Genomic DNA, 24,230 nt, shown 5'->3' on the forward strand with positions numbered 1-24,230 from the left:
CCAATTTTGGATTCTGAGGGAAAGCAAATAGAAAGCGCGAATCACAGAATTTTCAAATTTGGCGCATTTAAGAACCGATAAAAAGCAATAGGAAGCATAACTCATAAAATCTTCATATTTGGTGCATCCAAAATTCGATGAAAAACAACAGAAAGCATAACTCATAAAAATTTTCAAACTTTCGTGCACTAAACGTTCGATTAAAAGTAATAGAAAGTATAGATCATACAATTTTCAAATTCACAAATTTTTCCTTCCCACCTAATCTTTCTTCCACGACACTATGCATCCTCTGCACTATAATTAAAAATTTCAGGGTGGTTCAGAGAGTGTAGTGACGCGAATTATCTGCACCATTGGATACGCTTGCAATATCGTCGACGAGGCGGACGAACGAAGATCGGTTGTGCTTTGGCTGGTTCTAATAATAATCGATGCCTAACGTGTCTCCAGGGATTTCTCTCCTGGTCCACAGCTGATATGTCCGTTGTATTTGCGATGCGTTGTACAGACCATAATTTCTACGGCAGCCAGTCTATAGCTGCAGTCAGTCGTCCTTTTTGCTATTCACAGCCGTCTTCTGTCCGGCGCCGATGGTACTTCGACGGATCGTTCGGAGTCTATTTGTGTTCTGACTTGGTTTTAATACGTGCACCACATGGTTTCGCTGTCGATGTACTTTTACGACCGGCAAGATATGTCCCGTTTTTCTTCCTGCAACTAGACACCTGTCATTTAGTCCAGACAAATCACAATTAGCCCTTTTCAGCTTCGATGAAGTATTGGTATAAATAAATTCGCTTACGATGTCGCATACTTGCAGTTTCTTCATCTTATCCTGCAATAATTTGAGAAATATACAAGCGTAAAAAATTGGCATAATTTATATTTATGGTATTTCATTCACATAATTAGAGTTTACACAAGTAAGTTCAGATAAATAGATTCCATAGGAAGAGTTAATTTCATTTAATATTGAAATAACAACATTTTTAAGTTATTAGGATTTCGCTGCAATGAGTGAAGTTTAGATAAATGGGATATTAGTCTGAAGCAGTAATTTCCCGTAGAGACTCTTTTACTCTCTTTCACTGTCCAAGTACAACATAAAATATCACTTTGTCGCAAATAAAGCAGCTACAAGTCTTACATTCTCAAGTATCACCTTAAAAAGTCATTAATGTCATACATATTGCATCGTAGAATTATTGTGATTGCTAACGCAATTATACTCCAAAAATGTTTCGCATGAAGCGGCGCTAACCGAGACGGAACGATAAAAAGATTGAAAGACTGCGTTGTGCCGAAACGACACACGCGCGGCTATAAGTTCATTTCCGTGTTATTAATGCAAAGATGCCGCGTGTAGGACATTCGTACATAATATCTGACTAATTGAGGCCGACGCGTGTACTTGGCGATCCTCCAAGTCGCTTTGATCGCACGTAGATCGACCCTATGCGAAAGCAACACGCACAAGGCACACACGTACTCACACGTCCCTGTGGAACATGTTTCTGTAGATTTAAGTACACGCTTGTGCCATTCGAAACGAGCAAATGGATCGAACTGAAGTTTGTAGTCTTTTCACGATGCTCAAAGACCACTTTGCACTGAAACCTTGTTTAAAGAAGGAAATAGAGGAATATGAGCAATCGTTTTAAACCCGAAGAAACATTTCCATGATTTCAAAGAGAATCGTACATCATAGGTAATATTGTCAGTTTGCTGGAAGTAAATATGCGAGGAAATCGATTTGAGTTAGAAACCTTGCAGTAGAAAATTATTAATTATTTCATAATCTATCGTAATAAAAAAATGTATTTCTTTAACCAATAGTCCCTAAATTTTAAGGATCTTTGATAAAATTATTCTTCGCATTTATTTCTTACTATGCAATAAAAACAATGTAAAACCAATCCTTCAAGTTGTGACAATTTTAAACGGTAGAATTTTATTAGTAAAAATCATGACACTCGCATAATAGAAAATAATAATTCTCGTTTTTACGATTAATTTTTGCAGATATTTGAAAAATCGCCAATTCTTGAAGTGTGTTACTCTTCCTAGTGAATCAACGGTAACGACATGACAAAAGTTGGTCGTGGAGAAACGAGCATCGAAAGTCGCGCGAGCGCTTTCTGCGAACCTTTCTCGAGGATATGTCAACGTGTTGGAAGAACCGCGCGTGAACGACCATTTTTCCTGTGATTTATTAACGATACTACCGCGAGACGTTGACACAGGAGAGGCAGAAAACGAAGGGGAATAACTGTCATGAATCGACGCGGTGAAGTACGAGCTTAAATCCATCGTGAGTACGCCGATTCAATGGCACCAGCACCAATTTTTCGATCGATCTACCTCGCGGAGGAATGCTGCTAACTTTATTCAGGTACGGAACAAAAACAATTTCAAATAGAAATAATATATCATCGATCCTTTTCACAAAATAAAAAAATGCGGCTGAATAATTTTGCTAACCAAAAAAAACAGATTGACCATGATCGTTCCGCTACTAATCAGCGCAGTTGGCGTCGAAACCAATCCCGAAAAATTATCGTTCGTACCGTCAGAAGAAAACAAAGCAGTGGCCCAATCGCATCGACAAGGTTCTACGTTTTTAAAAGAGAAATCCGTTCGCGATGAAGACTCAGGTCTCGTAGAGAAGCGGCAATCGAACAAGAATAGTCGATATTCCAGCGATCAAGATTCGATAGTACGTCGTGGTAGTGTCAGTTTCATAAAGAACAGGATCCCGAGACAAGGCGGCGGAGGATTAGCGCACAAAATGGCTAAGGATGCGCTCAAATCTCCGAAGATGCAGGAGACTATAAGGAAGCTTTCGCGAGTTGCGCCCAAAGGAACTCTTCGTGGGAGTATTAAAATGCCAACAGTATCGAAAACTGGCTCGAAGGTGGCCGAAGGTAGAAGACACCGGAAAGTGTTGAGACACAAGGGACAAAGAAAGAAGAAGAAGAGAAAAAGGTAGTGAAAGAAGTTGTTACCCTATCGACATTCAGACACGTAAATATATTTGGTAATTACATACAACAGGACACATCTCGTTGATTTCGATGATCTTGGTATACAGTAGAATTTATAGGAACGAAATTTTAGTTAGCGGCAGTTGAATCAACTGTTCGTTGGTTCAACTTACCTGAACGTGAACTCCCATTACACGAATAAAAATTCACTAATAGCGGGGAGAATCAGTTTTATGCTATCGTATGAACAGTCTAATCTCCGATAGGGTTCATATAAATGGAATTGCTATATTGTCATATAATTGCTATATTTTCCTGTTTTTCAGACATCACCGAAAGTTCAGAAAACAGCAACCTGGTTTGTTAAAGAGAGGATCCTCTAAGGTAGGTAAGCTTCGTTCATCAATTTTCCACTAATTATCATGGCCTCCCCAAGCGGTCAATTTGACTACGCATCGGATAAACGTTCGAAAAATATTCCTTTACTCAGAGAACGTTGGACACCGAAAGGGGCATTAACGTGTTAACAAAGAAATCAAACGGAAGGGGGAATTCTATGATTAAGCATAATCCAGTTATTCTCGGCGAGAAATCACGCGACGAATTGTCCACAGAATCGGACGTCGAAGTTAGCGCTGTGAAAGTCGACGACAGCGATTACGTTGATTTTTCCTCGCCTTTGAGTACCACCCAAAAATCGCATAAGATCGAAAGCGAAAAAATGATCGATCGTTTAATGAGAACTACCACGAAGGATCCGTCGAAAAAGAATCCAGGCGACCAAGGGGTCGAGTATTCGGATTATTATAGCGACGACGAAGTTCTCCAAGACATCGCCGCGAATAAAATTCCGATACAGCTGGCCGAGTCGAGAAATCTTAATGATCGATTCGCACGACAAACGATGAATTTTACGTCGCATCGTAGCAATCGGATCAGACACTTGAAACCTTACTATCCGGATTACAATACTCGCGGAAGAGACCTCAGGTACAAGGACGACGGTGTCAATTACCTTAATAATTTTCAGAACTATCCGACAAATGAACGTTTCTCGAGACTAAATCGGAACTCCCGACTCTTTGGAGCAGATGATCCTTTTCTCAGTTACGGGATCAATTACGGATCCTCGGAACATCAAAACGAAAATTTCGACGCACCATATTCGGACAATACGGCAGAAATTCCGGAACACTCGCAAGTAGCCGAAGATAATAATTTCGATTCGAATGAATTAAACGACGAAGTTCAACAACCTGTTGTCGAGACGCAGAATCCAGATCAATTTAATTATTGGAATCAATACGAAACTCCTGAAGAAAACCTGCAGAACTTAAATCTGGACGAATCTCAGACTCTGAATATAAACGAACCGATCGAACCGCAAATTCAAAGTTTAAACAACTACCAACAGATAGAGGCAAATTTGCCACAGGAAGGAAACTTCGAACAGAGTATGATAAATCAACCTTTAATAGATAACACGAGGATTCCAGGCGCGAAAGGAGAGAATACGGAAATTGGTACTCCACTTAATTACTCTCCTCCCCAATCGTACAGTAATCAAGAAAACCAACAACATAACCAACAAGTAGCTCCGCAAAATTTCCCAGTACAGTCCAGGTACAATCTTTCGACAGTAAACGTTCCCAGCGCGATGGACCAGCCTCTTGGAAAGGTCCTAGAATTCCTAGGAATTAACGTCGATGGTGGTAATCGCAAACAAAATCCAAGTCTGAACGAAAATATTAATCATCAAATATTGCCTTATTCCAATACCTACGAAAACGGAATACCGGAAGAACATTTTATAAGTCCAAGTTACTTAAAGAAGAAACCAGGCAGAGAACAAACTAGTTTTCACGAGGATGACAATACGAGAGGATTGGAACATCAAGCAATTAGATACAGAAGCAGAAGTAAGGCGGAAGAGGGAAATTTTATGAGGCAGTCGAATCGAAATGGAATATACAACAATGATAATTTGGCACGTCTGGACGATGGTAGGGACCCTGGTCATAATACGAATACTTCCACCGCGGTGCATAACACGAAAGAGGTAGCCAGTGAAATACTCAGTACCATAATGGACGAACTGGACGAACTGAAAGAAGTTCGGTCGAAGAACAACAAGGGGGAAGGTAAGATCGAGTAAACCGCGCATAATGTGTAATGTGATGTTTCGCTAAATGAAATAGATGGCCTGAAGCTTGGCTATCCCTGATATGTGAAACGAGCGATATTTTTAGGCTTACCTTGCCGTTTGTCAGGGTCCTGGTCAACAGCTCAGGCCGGAATGAAACTGGATATGAGGGTCGTGAATCGTACTATAATCGTGAGGCTTTCCGACCTCACGTCACCGCGTTTACACGATAGCTTGCTGAATGGAACGTGGAACATATCTGGTCATGCCCCATTCAAACGTGGTTCGCCATTTACCCTCATCGCCACCAATAATTGTACCAATTCCATAGCCGTCTTTGTTGGTATGCAATTTTACGAATAATTGTATTTTTTGCATATCAGTGCTTTATTCGTAATTATTTATAAAAGGAATTATCCTTCCTTTATCACAAAAATATGTATTTTTTTCTAAAGACATTAACTGATACGTGAGTGTTGTATATTTTAGCGTGATAGACGCTAATAGAAAATCTTCCAATAAAATGGTCTCTGATGATATCTAACATTTATAGAATATTTTGCTGTAAGAAAAATTATTAATTCAGATATATCTATCATTGAACAGATCAAAAGTAGTTTTTTAATTTTCGAGTTTTTAGTAATTTAAATACCAAGCAGAGAAAAGTTCGAAATTGAAAAATATCATTAAAAGCCGCCGTTGCATGGTCAATGTGCTAAATAAAATAATTGAAAGTAGAATACTGACATACATCGAGATTTGTGAATACGTAAATCGTTAATGAAACTCTGTTTAGGTGCTTGCAGGGTGTGCCAGGGTATCGATACCATAGCAGGTGTTTGGTCCGTAGCTCGACAACCAAAAGATTGCAAAGACTTCCAGGTATCCACGAGTGTCTTCAACGATATTTTCCGCAAAACGAAATTGTCCAGTTTGAAAGAGAAACAAGGCGCGAATTCGACGGAAAATGCGACAATGAAGCATAAAAAGAGGAAAAGCTAGGGGTAGTTGAACCTTCTGAAATCCGTATGACGCGGAAGATCAATGGAACAGGTAAGAAAAACGTTGGAATTTCGAGAGATGGAACTACGATAATGGAAATGATGATCAATCCGCGTGCAGTTAACGATTCGTATGAAAATAATGTATCGCAACACATATGTAGTAACACGTATACAAGAAAAATGTAGAATACTTTGTATTATGATGTAAGTAGCCTCTAATAAATATGGCGTTTTGTACTGCGTAATTTTTTATCACGGTATTGTAGATTTACAAGTTCCCTGGTTTCTTGGTTGGACGTTTATAAATTTTTAATTTTACAATGACCATAGTTTTACACGTTTTCAAAAAATGTAACAAATATTTTTATAATATCGATTCGCGTCTTCCGAAATATTGATGTATCGTATCGAAGCCTAACACGTAGATCTACAAATATTGCAAATAAAAATTATTTATCCTCATAGCCAGATACATAGCGAAGAATAGCTACAATACCTTCAGCAGACCAATTTGTTCCGTAGTGTCTGGAGTATACACCGGGATTGACATGATCCGTTCACCACTTCCTAGCGCGTAGTCCCTTATATTAAAATTAGCGAACCTATGCATGGCGGTTTTTCTAAATTAATATTTCTCCCACGGAGAATATTTTAATAAAGAAATTCTTTTTCATCTCACCCAACTTCCACACACTCTTTCGTATCCGTTTCCTCAGGAAGCGGTTCACATACGACAATAAACTTTATGTTAGAGTTAATAGACTGATCCAGCATCGCGCATAAGATCCTATTTTGCAACGGGTACTTGTCTTCATGTACTCGAAACTCTGTGAACAATGCTTTCTCAGCCCGAAATTTTTCCAGCAAAGAATAAAAAAAGAAAAAAGAACGAAAAAGTCGAAGAGATTACTATCTTACTTCTTCTAAAATTATATGTTAACTTCTGGTTTGGTGGTTGCGGTTTCTTCACTGAAACCGTTTCCATGTCAGCTCCACAATAACCCAGGAAACAATATTCGATGTAAAGGAGCTGATACTCTGGATTCTGCATTACGGTGCTTTTGGGGAATAAAACCAAATTCATGATTTCAATGATAATTGAGTCCTTTCCAAGCTGTAATTAGTATTTCATGAAATTCTATTAACTTCTGTAATCTTAGTGATTGGAAAAATGAATTGGTAAAACATTTTAATTCATACGTCGTTGTCTTTATCATCAACAATATAATCAGATGACAAGTCTTCCGTAAGCGAGTCTGAAATTCATTTTTGTAAATAATCCTAATCTTTGCACATATAAATCAGGGTAATCTTGTTTCGAATTATAAATTGTTATACATGCCCTTGAAAGTGAACGAAGTGCGTTCTTTATATTCTTGCCAGTTTTTATCTGCGATCACGTTGGTCACCTCGGAGATCGAATCGGCTGATTTTGTCCGCTCTGGCGCATCGGTTTTATTCTGAATATATCCGCGAGATCAAAATTAAAGGCTGGAAGAACAGCAAATAAATGATCTTCTAATCTTACGTTTGAGAGGAAAGCATTAAATTCCACCACGCTTGGTCTCCCCATTTCAGATTCTTCGTTTGACTTCTCTGTAGTTTTCATAGGCTTCGGTCTATTCAAAATCATGTCTTTAAATCTATCTAATGTTTTATTTAAAAGATGCAATACTTCTCTACAATCTCGTTCTCTGTGGTTTTTTCGAGCGTGTCATCCCACTTAACCGTAAAAGTAGATTTATGTTCATCCGTATGGAGTTCCCCGTTCGAATCTAAATTGTCAGTTTCGTCTACGCTCTTTTTCACCACGGTGGAGGAAGCGTCGTCATGCTTAAACTGCGTTGTCGACAAAGGGACATCAGTAGAATTTTCACCTAAATAAAACACGTGATCGATTGAGTCTATCCTATGTAGGAAACGTTTTATTACCAATTATTTCCTCGTTCTGTACTTGATTCGTCAATATAAGTAGGCTCGATTATGCTTATCGTTGTTACAGCAGGCAATTTTCCCGGATCTTTATACTCTATTTTGGAATTTTCATCCTTCAACACCAACGGATCGTCTTTTGGTGGAACAACTTCCTCCGATTTCAGCGGTTTCTCTGGAATCAGCGTTTCCGGCGGTTTCTCTGGAATGAGCGTTTTCAGCGGTGGTTCTGATATTATACCGTATCTTCTTTTGAACGCTTCTACTTGCTCGATGTCACAGCTTAGTCTCACCCATAGAGACAATTGACCAAAATTCATTCCAATCGAGCAAGGGAGTACACTGTTCACGGGTGTGATATAGTGAAGTTTGTTTTGTGGATAGTCCAATATATCTTTGATGCAAAGCTTCCCTTTGGCTACCATGTAGTTGTCGTTGTCGTGAAACACGTTCACTTGGAAGGTCACGAGTTCTAGAAGAATGTAGTTGAAGAAGGAGAATAGGTCCGATATTCGATAGACGAACGACGAATTGAAGTTCAGCTTGGGACATTTGAGCGTGGGCGTGTAGGTTGTATCTTGATTCCAAATGTTCCAACTCACGAACAACAACACGTTGCTAATGTCCTTTTCTCGGAAAAGGATCTGCTTAGCCTGACATACAATAAAATTTCTCATAAAATTACTTCCGGATTATTTTATTTCATACTAACGAGTTTATTTAGTACTAACGGACGTGGAAAGCTGTAAGGATACGATATGAAGCTCCACCAGACCCTGACCATCCGCGATTACTAACGGAAATGAATCAGAAAAGGCACTCGTAGTATCGACACACTCGTTTGGACAATCGGCACTGCAGGAAGAGTCTACTTTCTGGACCTCAGATTTAGGTCTTCTATGTATAGGTTGGTATCGTATCGAGTCAATATCTTGCACGTGCTTCACGATTTCATTCACCTAAATGTTCGTAGTACGAGTTTTATCTTCTATCGACATCCTATCGATTTCAGTCGAGTTTTAATTAAATTGTAATCCTTACTGGTATCCCACTCACGGTTTTTTTACACCTATCTAGGTATTTGATGTATTCCTGTAACGATTTATTGTTGGCGGAAGAGGTATTTCTGTTCTGCACAGTCTCACGCGTTTCCGGGGATTTGTACGGTCCAGATTTGTCGTCCTGCAACTGACTTCAAAAGGTGATTTCATGAGTTTCGCGAAACGATCGAAGATGTTGAAGTTCGTTACCGAGAAATGTTCAATGCGCCTGAAGTTCTTGGTATATAGCAGTTTCTTGTAGATGCGAGACAATCGTTGTGTAAAGGTGCCTTCGAGTCGATCAAGTCGTTCTTGTTCTTTATTGCCTGTCCTTTACATTGCATTTGCGTATTGTTGAAGTGGCACGTAAGCGGTTTAGTGGAATTACAGCAACATCGGTCACATTGTGTATCTAGATTGCACCTCAGTAAGCTGCTACAAGTACAATCATTGTCATCAGAGACTTTAACTGGCCGACTACAACTCTGCACATTGGGCAATAATTTTCTCTTCGGCTTCTCTTGTTTACTGTAAGGATTCGAGCAATATTTTCTTGTGCTACAACCAGATCGAATCGAACTCTTTGCAACACTGCTTAATGTCGTATTATTGTTGTTGATGTCTTTCACGAATTGATACTTAATCGGTGGAATTGCACGATACAGAGTGTTGGCTTCATGAGGTATCATGTATGTATACTCTTGAAGAATATTAAACAATACGGATAATACTGTATTAGGATCCGTTGACTGAGAAGCATTGTCTTTTTTTTGCTGCTGGAGACCGACTTGAAAAGCTGCGGCTTCTTGAATTCCTTGTACAAGTGTCCCTATGTCACTGTAACACAGTGTCTAACGATAATTACTGAAGATAGAATATTAGAAATAGAAAATGTTCGATTACAAAAGGGAAATAAAGTATATGAAGGTACTATAATACGAAGGCATCACTTTATTACGTGTTTTATTTACCATAAAGCTTATCTATATCTTATTGAAATATAATCAAATACCATTATTTAAACGAACACATGGAATTCTGCCTAAAACATCTGGAAGCTCCAGAATTTTGCTGCGTCACAATTATTAATATTGACGTTATTCGGAAGAACGATATTAAAATTCGTCAAATCTTCCAATTCTAACGAACAGGACATTGAAATATTTTGAATTCTCTAAACTCTGTCTATCCTATCTTAACTAAACTAGGTTCATATGAATATATATATACAAATACAGCGTTGAAATAGCGCGAAGAATAATCGAACAATTTTTGTCAACAATTAGAGTCACCGAAGAGCAGTTTCTCAAGCGAGACAACTTGCCTGTGTCTCTGATTCTGATCCATCACGTCACTGTAGTCGGCATCGGTAGCCATGTGTTTCTGATTAAATTTCGCTGCATCCGTAGATGTGCTTATCTGTGCTTGTTCCAGAAGTTTCAGCATTTTATCTGGAGTCAAATACTTCTCTGTAACTATTGCAGCATCTGTACTTTGCGTTGCAATTTGTGGTTCTTCCATTTTCGATGTTTCTTTTATAGGTGTTATAATCTGCAGATCTTTCGTGCCTACGGTGGTTACGCCGGATTCATGTTCTGTCTGCACCGATCTATCCATCAATTTAACAGATTTTTGGATTGCATTCGTAGTGTCTACATGTGATGATAGTTCGCAACATCCTTTGCATTTCTTCTCTTTCCTAGCGATATCCAACTCAAAAATCTTTTCGAGCGCTTCGCAATATTCCACTTGAATATTGCGAAGAATATTGCATTTTTCCACTTGAATGCTGGCATCTTTGCGCGATTCGCATCTGTCGATTATCATTGGTATCTTCGTCTCGGGTTGTTTCGTCGATATTGGCGTAGTTTTTGTCGTTTCCTGTTTTTCCGTCTGCGTCTGAAAACACTAGAATAACGCGTTCGTTACTTTCATTGATGCTTTGTAAATGTATCTTCATTATATGTAAAATATTAGAATATCAATATTAGAATATCAAAATTTATTTAGTTGAGTACCGAGAAAAAAACACTTACTTAGTTAAAGAAGCAAACATCTGAATTGTCAGGCAGAAGACCAGCATTATTGATTCAGAAAAAAAATTACACACTGACCGTTAACTGTACCGTTAAACTGTCTATATTCTTCTGTAGTTCTTCGAGTTTCCCGAGTAACTGTTCGTTCGATGTTTTCAGCGCCACGATATTAGCCTGTTCGGTGTTAAAAGCGGTTTTCAAAGTTTCTTGATCGTGAAGCTGCTCCGTCACTTTTTTCTTTAACTCCTTGTTCTCAAGCTCGACTTCGCCATATTTGGAGCTGAGGTCGATGAGCTCGCTGTTGTGCTGCTGCAATATCTTCATCTCGTTTACTAGGTCCTTTATATGCTCATCCTTCTCTCGCAGCGAGAGTTGAGAGTCCTTTGCCTTTAACATCTGTTCGTCGATCTCCGCCACTCGTTTCTTCTCTGTCAGGAGCTCCGTCGTAATCGTTTCGTTGTTCCTAATTACATATTTATAACATTTTCTATTTTAGTTACTCGATTTCTTATTTTATGAATAAAGACAGTGCATTTACATTTGATATTTAACATCTATCTGCTAGGATCCAGGAGATAGATACTTATAAGATAAAATTTATTTATAAAATAACAAAGGTTGAGGAGAGGAAGTTTAATTACGCGTGAAACTTGTGTTGGAGAATTTATAAGTTGTTTCATGCATAAAAAAAAAATGCATGCATAAGAAAAAAAGAGAAAGGTAAAGGATGATAATGCGATAGGTGGAACGCGATTCACACAGTTGGTCAAGTATTGTTTAGAAATATCGTTGTTGTGCATGAGTAAAGGGACGTTAAGCGTACTTCGTCTTCTCATAAAGCTCCCTCTTCAAATCTTTGATTTGCGCATTCAACGACTCGTTCTCGTTCTCAGTGGCTATTAGCTTATCATTCAGTTGCTTCATTTGTCGCCAGACCCTTATGTACTCAACATTCTCTGCTACTTTTTCCCTTTGGTTCATGACTGTACAAGTAGACAATTCTTCCTCTAGTTCAGTTATCCGATTAGACATTTCTTTCTTCTGCGCTTCCAATTCCTGCTCACCAAATACAATTTTCATTACCTTTTATATCATCTCCATCCCTAATTCTAAATTTAATAAATGACAAGGTGTTTGTTCTTCGTTCAATCATTTATAGATATATAAATAAAAATAACGAATAAAACAGAAGGAACTCGTCGATTGCTATTACCTCGATTTTATTGAGATTACATCGCGCATTGTCGTCGTCAATACAGTGACAAGATGGTATCTTAGTGCGGCTGCTTTCACTTCGGCATGTTCTAAAACGAGGATCTCGACTCAGTGATCTATCACGATATGCCGTGGTATGAATCATAGATTGCTTGTAATATGACGCTATGGACTTACGTGCGTCCAGACGAAGGCCTCGCTTGGGGATTACGACTTCTTGATGACGATCTACCTGTTATTGTATGACTCAGCAATTGATTTCTTAGCACCGAGACTTTATCTTTCAGCTGGAAAATCGATTGCAACATTATCGTATTAGTCGCAATAGTTGTCGACTTGAAATCTTATTCACTCTATTTTCAACCTATTTAGCTTCAAACAGATCAAGGGTTCAGAAATGACTTCCTTAAGGATTAGAAGATAGAGTTGTTTTTTCACTTCTTATTTTTCAATTTTTTTTTATTGACTTTGAAAATTTTTAATTAAAATTGGAGTAAAAAAATTGTAAAAAGGAAAAATTCAACTTTTACCTTGGAGTTCTCAAGTTCAAGAGTGATTATTTTATTCTTATCCTCATAAACGTCTAAGGCAATTGTGCATGATCTTGAATTGCCAGTTACTCTCATCAGCTTTGTTGTCAATCGTTTGATCTTATCTTCCTGACAGTTTGTTAATTTTTTTAAGTTATTTGCTTCATCGAGCAGTCGTAAATATCTGTCTTCCAGTTGGTAACGATCGAGCTTAAATACAATGTGTCGCTCTCTGGGATCTTTAATTTGTTTCAAGTAAAAGTCATAAATTAAAAAAAGCCAAGTGTAATATTATTTTAATATTCCTGTCAGATACGAACCTATACTACTGCGACAAGAATCCACACAAGAACCTTCTCTCACAGGCAAAATGTCTCGATTTGGATCGTCAGCCATAATTTCAAAATTCCACTATATTACCTAAAAAAAAACTACGACAAAATAAATTATTAATAATTATTATTAATAATAACATTCGTTTCTGATCGAAATATTCAAATATTTGAGCAAAAGTGCCAAAATTAACAAATTTGAAAATTCCAACATTTCGGAATTTTTTAATACAAAAGTTTCAATGTTAAAGATTACATGAACTTCCAAGTTTAAAAATTGAAACAGGCATATTGTCATATTTTATACAGCAGTTCGTGTAATTCGAACGCGAATGCGCGTTATGTTGTACTTTAAATATGAAGCTTCTTTTTTTCTTGTTTCGAAGTCCGTTCAAATTTTGGCGGGCAAATAGACATATCCGGCGGAGATCTTTCAATAAGGAATGATTTCTTGATAAGAGATTTTACATGTGTAGACAGAAATATCTTGATAAAATGCTCTATCGGCTTTTACCGAAACCACACCTGCCTAAAATTGTGTATAAGAGAACACAAACGCTATTCGAGGGTTATGCTCGGCAAGGTTCGTTGAACACAGTGGTTGTCTCCGAACCAAATGACTGAAATTCTGTCTTGAATTATATCCTCATTTCTCCTCTATTACAAATTTTATTCTTTATAGAAAAAAGAATGTTAAATAAATTATTAAATATATTTTAACCACAAAAACAATCTATGTCTCTTCCTTGTATAATAATAATAATATAAATATACATAGGTATATAATTTCATAATATTACTGCATAAGGAAATATTTAAAATCGATTTATGCAAATATTAAATTTCAACAAGAAAAATCAAAAGCATTTCGTATATATATATATATATATATATAGCACTTATAAAAGCAAATACAATAATTGAATTATTTAGCTGGCATATGCATCACACATATGCGTATTTAAAATACGTGTTTCGTCGGAATATGTGGAAATGTAGGAAAATATGTATGTCATAGAGTTGATTAAGAGGAAAGAGATACGTATCCCCTTTGTGATGCGTCACCGGGTATATGGGGCAGTGCTTCGATACGCCGGTACAACCTGCACTGCACTAACCTTGGTTTGACATCGTGGAGTGTGCGTGCGAGAGAAAAGTTAAGATGGCGGCGGATGGAGATGTGATCCCTGATCAAGAAAAAGTACGAATAGTTTCGGACTTTATACTGCATTCACCGCCGGGCGAATTCAACGAGGTTTTTAATGATGTGAGAGTCTTGTTGAACAACGACAACCTGTTGAAGGAGGGTGCGTCCGGAGCATTTGCTCAGTACAACAAGGATCAGCTCACGCCTGTTAAGGTACATCATCGACCTCTCTGTGATGAACTTTTACAATTTTTTATGATAGTATCCGGGGTATCGTTTAGTATCTGTGGTAATCGAAGATCACACTATCTCAGGAAAGTGTCGGATCGAATTTCAATGGCTAGTAACGGTCCTAATCGTGCAACACGCGTTTGGAATTTCGACAGGTGACGTTGACTTTACAGTGAAATTGGAGCGCGATAATATTCACCTGGCTAATGTGATTGTTTACCTAATGTATCCTTAAATCGCTATACTGCAGTTGCTATGTGCAAATCTTAGTGGAGTTTCGATCGAAATCGTACGCTGCAGTAGGGTTAATTATAGTTACATTTTGTGCTCATTTTAATAGGAAATATTTGAGACTGATCTATAATAATTTCTATTTCTGGTTCAAGCTTCGTTTCATTTCGAAATTTGAAAATAATATTTATTTTGTAATTCTATGAAATAGATTTGGTTAAATTAAGGTTAGATACTAATTTATTTATAAGTGTATTTATATGATAAAATTTTTGACATTTGTGAATCTTGTGTTACATTGGTCAATTTGTTACTGTTTTTGACTTCAGATTGATGGAAGCGAATATCCTGCTCTTATAACAGAACACAATGATTTAGGTGGACAAAGGTTTTATGATGCTCGCAGTAAGCAAAGTTTTAAATATGACCATCTTAGAAAGGAAGCACAGGATTACGAACCGTATGAACCAGATCCTGTATCTGAACCATGGAGATCGGCTCTACAAGATGAAATAACAACTTACACTCAAAGTCATTACAGACACGGTGCATGTTCAGTTTTTGGAAAGAGTCAAGGAGGTATAGTTGTTTTTTTTAAATTTCAGAAAATTTTAATTGTTTGAAAATCGCAATTGTCAACAAAATGTGGTTTATTCACTTACACAGGTAATATTACCCTAACGGCTTGCATAGAAGATCATCAGTTTCAACCTAAAAATTTTTGGAATGGCCGTTGGCGTTCTGTATGGACTGTTAGTTTTAGTCCAAGTTCTGGAAATGCAGAATTAAGAGGTAGCCTTAAAGTACAAGTTCATTACTATGAAGATGGAAATGTACAGCTTGTCAGTAGCAAAGAAGTAAAAGAAAGCTTACCGATCTCAAATGAGAAACAAACAGCAAAGGAATTAATACGGCTTGTTGAGGAATCAGAAAATGACTATCAAACTGCTATATCGGAAAATTATCAAACAATGTCTGATACAACCTTTAAGGCCCTACGAAGGCAATTACCTGTTATGCGAACGAAAATTGACTGGAACAAAATTGTATCGTACAGTATTGGCAAAGAGCTTAAAAGTCAATAGAAATAGATTTTTTATATAATATTAAGAGAAATAATTAAAATGCGCATTTTGCTGCATGGGTGAAGTCTGGAGGTGTGATGTGCATGGGAGCAAATGTAACAATGCTATAAGTTTGGTTAAACATGTTTTGACTGAAACTCATGCATGCCACTCAAGGTTCCTCTGGACCCCTAAATGTATCTTGTTAATAACAAAAGTAATAAAAAGAAACATCACTGTAGCTATCGATTTTTTAAGAGCAAAAGAGAAAGAAGTACAGATATTTTAACTACAATATCTTTTTTTACCGAGCTTTTTAAATTCTGTATTAACAATTTCTAATTGCATAAAAAATATTTTTGCGATTACATTTTATTTCTAATGAATTTTATTATCAAATGCTTTGATATAATACTGGGTTTAAATGTAACAGAACATATATATTGTTTATAAACACTCATCTTTACGATTAAAACGTCCATTATTTTACAGTATTTAAGAGATTGATTTATATATTAATCTATATATTATGTGGATTGGTGTCTGTTTATAAATTTACTACTATTTAATAATTTACAATCGGGGTAACGGGGATCCTTGGTCTTACTTTTTGTAAGCACTTTAATTGGAATTATATTTGGTAAACCAAGTCATGTAAAATTTGTAACTGATGGCTAAAATCAAACAAACGTGAAACTTGGGGTGAAATATCGAAATCCGTTAATACATTTATTAGATACATTCAAATTGCATCAATCAGATAGTAATCTTGTACAATAATTATATTTCAGTGCAAACATTTCTAATGAACTGCATTTACTGAATTTGTTGTAATTAATTACATGGATTATTGTCTTGTTGATAATTTGAATGAATAGATAATTCTACTTCATCAATTTTGTAAAATTTATAGTTTATAATCTGGAGTTGAAGTTTAATATTAAAAGATTAAATGCATCCATTTTAACTTATATTGATATCATAATGTTAATAGTCAACATTACAAAGTATAAGTACATGAAGTATTGCACAGTGGGAAAGAAATTGCTGTCTAACATGTGCATGTTCGGTCAGCCTAATGAAACCATCGAGTTAAAATACTTGAATCAATGGTGATTAAAATTTTAATTCATTAGTTGCACAACAATATAATTTTTTTTAAACACTTAAGCCTTGTAACACCTAAAAAGCACAATAACATGTTTAATATATCTTTAAATGAATACTGTCATGGTTTCATGCTATGTACAAATATAATAGCATGCTGGGGCCACAGGTGATGTCAAAATATACAATATCAAATTAAATCGATATGTCTATCATCGATTCACAATCTGGTACAGAATGCCATTAAGTGTTCATAGCATTCGATACACAAAGCAAAACTTCATTCATTATAAATATTGGTGGGCAAGGCCTACTATTTTTGTCCAATTTTATATTTCATAAAATATAAATTTATACATTTTTGTTAAGATGTATTGTTTTATGATAAGTATGTCTATTATGGCAAATATGTTGCAAAGTTTAATAGTACGGTATGAAATAAATGTTAATCATTGCAACTTGATTTCTGTGTTAATCATATTATAGTTGTATGAGTCATTTGTATCAAATAATGATGTTGAAAAATCTTTTGGTGCTATCGCTTACCACACATTACACAACCAGACATGTATGCGAAAACGGAAACTAACAAAGTACATAATGCATTGTACATTGTAGAATGTAGCCTATAGCCTGCTGGAGCCTTAATCTGTTCACTTTATGTTGAGGGGGTATTATGTACATATGTTATTTGAATGAATGAATGCGATGAAGCACACTACCATTTGACTTTTCAGACCTTAGGATTCGAAACATGTTTGTAATATTATTCATATTTTGTAAGTTACATCGTAATCCAAAATATTTTATTTAATCATGCTATTCGATAATTTTTAGAAAAAAAACTTTGAACAAAATACATACATAACTTAAATATAAGATCATAAAATCATTTGATCAGTTGTGAAGAAGTTAAAAGAAATGTGCAGAGATATAATACAAAAAACTTAGTATACTAAATATTGCAATAATAAAATTTTATATGTAAATATGATGATACACATTATTTAAACATTGTAATTTGTGTTACGTATGTAAATTACAAATGAAGTGTTGAAGTTTCGAATCTTATCAAACTTTACAGAAAATAGTTGCCTATGATAATAAAATTAGGTATTACCTACAATCGAATGTACCGTAAAATAAGAAACGCATGTCCTTATGTAAAAACTTAAACACAGAATACATTTATCAGTTAAATTATGTATTATTAAATGTTATGATTGATTAAATAAAGTGATATAACACTTTATACTTTGACTATCAACTTAAACATCATGTTTAATTCAGAAAAAAATAAATTTTATTTTTTTCTAAATGTACTTTACTTTAGATAATAGTTAATATCAACAAAATTCAAATATCAATTATTGTTGATATTAACAAATGTAGGTAATACAACTATGGAATTATTGAAGGTAGAAAAAAACACGTAAAAAATGTGTTATATAAACTTTATTTTCAAATTTTATATAACATAAACAACTAATTATGATAAATAAATGCATATAGAAATTCACACTATACTGTCATAAAAAATAACCTTAAGATTTCTCTATTAAAAAGATAAGATAGGACAAAATATATAATACAAAATATTGTATTTGAACTAATTACTTTTTAATATTATTTTATTGTAATTTGTAGTAGTAACCCCGAAAAGCTTTTATTACTCAATGTAAACAATCATAGTGCACATGTGCTGCTGTGCATTGTTTTGAAAAAGTACTTTTAATCTCAACTATGCAATTTCAATGATTAAAGTGCTTACCTTGACTTCATCTACAACAAAGTTTTGGGACACTAATACGAACATTTCAGGATGATTATCTGTTCACATAATTAATAGACAATCTAAAAGACAATTTCACGAATTTTAACATTCACAGCCATGTTTGTTTACAAGCCAGTCGTTGCTAACGTGCTAAGAATCATTGGTCACAAGGTACTGTCACGTGACTATTGACTTGACCGTAGAGTAAGTTGTGTGTCAGGAGTTTGTACGCAGGTTGTGGATAAATTTTGTGCTTAAATAAATTATTTTCAATTCACTATTAACTACGCTGTGATACTTCCTCAACAATGATTTTAATGCCAAAGGAATCCGCAAAATTAATAGATTTTTGTTCTAAGGATGTTTCCGTTGAAGAAGAAGGAATCAAAAATCTTGCCTATGCGGTAAATAACTTTTCACTATTGTTCAAATCTTTTTCATAAATTTGTTGTAATATATTTAAAAAATTAATTATGAAATTATATCATAAATAGTGCTTGAACTTTTTTGTTGCACATTTTTAACTAACTAAGAAATGAGATAAAGAATTTTAGGATATGATTGATCACATATAAACTAATCAATATTCTTTTTTTACAGGTTTTTGAAGCCCTTAACGATCGCAAAATAAGTGTGAACAATTTTTCACAATGTCAGTTTCACCCTTCTCCCGATGATCTAAAGGCAGTCGATTGGATATTTGTCTTGGACACATTGAATTATTCCTTTTGGAGTAAAACAAATTGTCCAAAGTGGACTGTTAATGGCCAGACTGGGTATTTTGCCTTGTGTGCTGCTATTAAGAGAGCTGTAGATGTGAGTTAAAAAGTATATAAAATTATAAACATTATCTTTAGAAGGAAAGTTAAACTATAAAAAATTTAGTTTTAGGAAGATTATCTGTCTTTTATCATGTAATATGTTTTTCACGATCTTTAATTGCTTGACATGTGCACTTTTCTTTTGGTTCAGAAATTATTGATTCTTCTATAGTTTCTGTTTTTGATGAAGGTATAGATTCAGTGAATGGGTCTAATTCAGATTTTGTATCTGATTGAGTATCTTTCTTCTTTTTTACTTTTTTCCTTTTCTTTTGTTTTTTTCTTCTTTTTCCAACACTTTCAATTTTACGTGCTTCCTTTTTCTCCATCCTTGCTGAGATTTTCCTCTTTTTCTGTTTCATTTTTTGCTTTAATTTATCTTTGCTTAGAGCCTTTTCTTCATTCCTTTTCTTTTCTTTCTGAAGCGTTTTCTGTATCTGAAACGATACTATATTTTATACCAGACAAACCTTGATATCAATATTGTTTTTTATTGATTATATAGTTTGCAGTCTTAATAACAGATAATAGAAATTTTCTTACTTTATCTTGTTTTATTAGCTTAGCTGCATCCTTTTTATCACTTTCCACAAATGATGTTTCATCCTAAAATTGAAATTAAAACTGTAATGTCACATTCATATTTGAGATGATTTTATATTAAATTCATATAAAATACTTCATCATCATCGAAATATTTTTCACAGCAAATGCGTTCTCTACTTCCAGGCAAGTGCCTAGCCAAATAACATCTTATATACATTTTTACATCTTCAAAAAGTCCTATAAATAAAACATTAAATTTTATCGATCTGTGAGCATACATTTTTATGAAATTCAGTAACACATACTTTTCATTCTTTCTGTTTCTCTGTCTACCTTTTCTTGGTATGCATCTATAAATTTACTCCTTTGATCTTCTATGCATTGCAATAGAAACTGTTCCTTTTCAATTTGTTTCTTTTGAAATTCTAATCTTTCTTCCCATCTATATAGCATAAATAAAAAAGTCTTATTTTTCTAACACAAAGTACTTTATGAATTTCATATATACTTCAGTTCTACGATCTTGCGTTTTTCTTCTTGTTCGTGCGCTAATCGCATTTCTCTCATTTTCTTTCGTATACGTTCCTTCCTGTTCCATTCCAAAAGAGTTTGAATTATCTTTTGCCTTCGAATATCTGTTGCTGCCATTTGTTTCTGCTGAATTATTTCTGCATGAGCTTTGCTTTTAATATACCGCATTTGTTGAGTTTCTTTCTTTTTCTGAGCCAATGCTTGTAACCTTTCATCAATTTTCCTTTGTTTCTCTTTCTGCTTTTGCAGCTTCATTTTCTCAGCCATCTTTCTTTGCATGATCGCGGACTTTCGTAACTCCATTAATCTTTCTCTTTCTCTCAATCTAACAGAACGTTTTTATGCGATACCATTCTCAGACAATAGTTTCTTATATATAATTCAACACGTATCTGGTCTGAAAGAACAATGGCGCACAGTGATGCAAGAAAGTAATTTTCCAGGAGACGAAACAGATCAATTTCATTTAATTATATCTATAATTAAGTATCGTGGATTCTTACTATAATATAACTAAAATATTATTAACGTATGTAGCTGAAATTTTTTAATTTTGCAGTTATGTCATTGTTCTTCAGGATTAGCGATATTTACTCGGTGGTTACCTCTTCACTTCTTTCTCAGCCTGTTCTTGAGCATACAAGATCGCTCTCTCCTCGATGGATTGTTTCGTTCTTCTATTCAATTCCTTCTTTATGCTATCACAGTGCAGTCTTCTTAGATACCTTCTGTACATATTGTAATCTTTCAGAGAACATTTTGCGTCTAAATTTTTAGTAACGAAGCCAGATTTGATCAAATGCCGAATGATATTCGGTTTGGAGAAGTGAGGAAGCAAATGTTTATCGTGGAGGGAGTCGTAAGTCCATTGTATCTCGTAGCCGTATGGATCGCTTAAATTAAACTCCGCATCCGGCGTGGAGATCCATAGTTCCTCGCCAAGCTTACGACGCGTGAAATTGTAAACACCCTCCGGTCCGGGAACCATTGGGATTTTCGACTCTAACGGCATTACTTTCCATTTTGGTAGTCCAAATTCTGGTACCGCGCCTTTGGGCTTAGGAATCGAATCGAACAGCTTGTCCAGAGCCCTATTTTATATACGCAAACAATTCAATATGAATAAAAATTAAGGGAGATCGAGCTGCAATAAGGAGGAAGTTCCACTTTTCAGTAATTTGAGTGAACCAACAAAAAGTAACTAAAGATCAAGTACTTCTGCGAAATTCATGGTCAATTAATAATACTCGTAGTAATAAATCTTTGCATCTTTGAATATGAAAACCACAGGGGAAGAACACCACAAGCCATATCTTTCGTTTTTTATATGAGAGTAATTTTAATAATTTTAACCTTTAAATAATATCAACATCAGAAAATCAACAAAATTGTACTTATCATATTTTTCCTCTCATAATATTCATATGAAATTTATATTTTTCTTTCTTTTTCAATCCAAACAATTTAAATGTTTGAGCTGTCTCCTTGTTGCTGCAAATCCCGCAATTGATATTATATTCAAGAGTCACGTGTACTCACGTGGGTCTTTTGAGACCAATTATGTCGGTCGAATATTGTTTACACGCGGGGTTCATCTTAAGAAGCTTAGCCTTAAGAAGCAACGTTTCTGACTTGACGTGTCCTCAGAAATTTGACCGTCAATAACATTTTGTGGTTACATGGAAATTTTGCATGTAATATAGGTAAAATGTCATGTTCCGACGTTTTCCACATCTACACGTCTAGCTTCTTTTGTTCGCAAACCGTTTGTCCTGGTCGTTTCAAAAATACTTCAACACGTTGGTGTCTGTGTTGTTTCGAAAGTTACACGATTGTTGAAATTCTACCAATAGCTACGCCATACTTTTTTTTTCTTTTTTTTCAAACAATTTACTTCGAACAGGAGGGGAAACCTATAGTCGACCCCAAGTATTATTCTCAAATAACGAGATCTGAAGCTGAGCATATTTTTCGTGGCGATACTGAAACTAGTATCCCGCTGTTAGACGAAAGAGTTAAATCCTTGAGAGATGCCGGAAAGGTTTTGTTAGAAAAGTATCAAGGTACATGATTGAAATCCCTTTCTTTTCTTCAGATCATAGTTTTGCTTATTAAGTTTATATATAATAAAGGAATCTGGTGCAAAACTTTACCGATCTTTGTTGAAGCAGAAATTAGATTTTCGTAATTAGACGAGCTTATTTCTTTTGTAAATTTCTAATAAATCTTGAAAGAGTGTAAAGTTATACACTAGACTACCAAACTATTTTACACACATGTGATAAATCACATTTGGAATTGAATTTTAACATCCAATTCTTAAAAACATTGTATCAATTTCTTTCTCTTTCTAGGTACTTTTACTAACTGTGTGAAATCGTGTTCGCGTTCAGCCGAAAAATTGCTGAAATGTATCGTGGAAGAATTTGAGTCTTATCGAGATGAGGCAGACTACAGAATTCACAAAGGTAACGATATTATTGTTAGTTCTATGAAAGAGAATTATTTCCAAAAGCAAATGTAATAACAGAGTGTTTGTCTTCCAGTTAGCTTCTACAAGCGGGCACAAATACTGATAGGCGACATATGGGCCTGTTTCAAGGGACAGGGAATTGGTGAATTTGAAGACATAGACTGCATCACGATGTTCGCTGATTATCGTATTCCGCAAGTTCTACTACACTTTGGTGCTATTCGTTATAGTAATACTCTTCTGAGCAGACTACAGTCTGGTGAGTCTATTGCACAGTTTTTAAATCAAATTCTACATTGTTATATTTTAGAAGGTTTTTAGATACTTTTTTCTATATTAATTTGATTATAAATGACTTGTCTTTTTCATATTTTTTGTATACATAATGTCGCTTTGATATCAGTGTTCAACCAACCACGGTATAAATAGAGTCATTAGAGTTAAGTGGCAGGGTTTCCCTATTAGATAGCACAGTATTTAATATTGCAGATATAGAATTAGAAAACGGTAGCGAAGACGAGATCGAAATTCGAGGTTGCTCTATAGAGGTTATCGAACGGGTCAAGGATGAAGTGAGAACTCTAATCGGGCGCTACCCTAATCTAGCGTTAAAAAAATCAGACATTAACGCTATATTGATCGATCATTTTCTATGGGATTATCGGCGAGAACACGCCGCTGAATTAGAAAGTATACCGTTCCATAAAACTAGATGCATATATTACTGAGCATATCACGTGCCTCGTAATTAGTATTTAAAGAAAAAACTTTGAAAATTGCCTATCACGCGTATAATAATTTTACAAATTACATATCTAAATATACGATGTGTATGGCTGTCTCATTTTACAGCTCTTCAACAAAAAGTAGTATTTTTATAATTATGAAAGATGCTGACAGAATACATATACTGATTTTATAGTTATACAGACACTTATGTACGTGCACGTATTCAAATAAAATACTCATCATGTTTTAGGAGGTTTTTAAATAATTTCTTCTAAATGATTTCCGTGGTTCTTTCCTGATCCATCGTCTCGATGATCCCTAGTCCGTCCCTTTTAAAAATGAAAGGTAAAAAGCTTT

The 24,230-nt window shown here is 35.2% G+C and overlaps 5 protein-coding genes across 5 annotated transcripts; 3 read left to right on the forward strand and 2 right to left on the reverse strand.

Annotated features, from left to right (window-relative positions):
* Positions 1 to 2,035: 2,035 nt before the first annotated feature.
* On the forward strand, positions 2,036 to 6,393 carry LOC100746272 (uncharacterized protein DDB_G0283697). Its single transcript, XM_024369862.2, has 6 exons — positions 2,036 to 2,395; positions 2,497 to 2,988; positions 3,314 to 3,371; positions 3,478 to 5,128; positions 5,237 to 5,473; positions 5,927 to 6,393. Exons 1-6 carry the CDS (start codon positions 2,376 to 2,378, stop codon positions 6,130 to 6,132), a joined length of 2,664 nt encoding a protein of 887 aa, XP_024225630.1. The 5' UTR covers positions 2,036 to 2,375; the 3' UTR covers positions 6,133 to 6,393.
* Positions 6,380 to 18,899, reverse strand: LOC100746391. The gene is given in 19 exon segments (XM_024369861.2): positions 6,380 to 6,561; positions 6,631 to 6,736; positions 6,814 to 6,961; positions 7,053 to 7,248; positions 7,335 to 7,390; positions 7,459 to 7,594; positions 7,663 to 7,846; positions 8,067 to 8,719; positions 8,798 to 9,051; positions 9,134 to 9,258; positions 9,317 to 9,943; positions 10,383 to 11,014; positions 11,221 to 11,605; positions 11,966 to 12,198; positions 12,356 to 12,446; positions 12,535 to 12,644; positions 12,888 to 13,126; positions 13,208 to 13,318; positions 18,771 to 18,899. Coding segments are annotated over 18 exon segments (4,314 nt in total). The 5' UTR covers positions 13,284 to 13,318; positions 18,771 to 18,899; the 3' UTR covers positions 6,380 to 6,498.
* On the forward strand, positions 14,311 to 18,251 carry LOC100744817 (F-actin-capping protein subunit alpha). Its single transcript, XM_003491954.3, has 3 exons — positions 14,311 to 14,579; positions 15,158 to 15,407; positions 15,495 to 18,251. Exons 1-3 carry the CDS (start codon positions 14,382 to 14,384, stop codon positions 15,911 to 15,913), a joined length of 867 nt encoding a protein of 288 aa, XP_003492002.1. The 5' UTR covers positions 14,311 to 14,381; the 3' UTR covers positions 15,914 to 18,251.
* LOC100745147 (queuosine salvage protein) lies at positions 18,367 to 24,122 on the forward strand. The gene is made up of 6 exons (XM_003491957.4): positions 18,367 to 19,177; positions 19,374 to 19,589; positions 22,575 to 22,734; positions 23,026 to 23,139; positions 23,218 to 23,403; positions 23,634 to 24,122. Exons 1-6 carry the CDS (start codon positions 19,082 to 19,084, stop codon positions 23,870 to 23,872), a joined length of 1,011 nt encoding a protein of 336 aa, XP_003492005.1. The 5' UTR covers positions 18,367 to 19,081; the 3' UTR covers positions 23,873 to 24,122.
* LOC100745267 (fibrous sheath-interacting protein 2) lies at positions 19,429 to 22,577 on the reverse strand. The gene is made up of 6 exons (XM_024369864.2): positions 22,211 to 22,577; positions 21,277 to 21,762; positions 20,649 to 20,996; positions 20,446 to 20,582; positions 20,274 to 20,377; positions 19,429 to 20,200 (listed from the first exon to the last, which is right to left on the reverse strand). The coding sequence occupies exons 1-6, from the start codon at positions 22,264 to 22,266 to the stop codon at positions 20,072 to 20,074; spliced, it is 1,260 nt and encodes a 419-aa protein (XP_024225632.1). The 5' UTR covers positions 22,267 to 22,577; the 3' UTR covers positions 19,429 to 20,071.
* Positions 24,123 to 24,230: the final 108 nt, after the last annotated feature.

Source organism: Bombus impatiens, unplaced genomic scaffold (assembly GCF_000188095.3).
Source record: "Bombus impatiens unplaced genomic scaffold, BIMP_2.2 scf_0645, whole genome shotgun sequence".
Taxonomy (NCBI): Eukaryota; Metazoa; Arthropoda; class Insecta; order Hymenoptera; family Apidae; genus Bombus; species Bombus impatiens.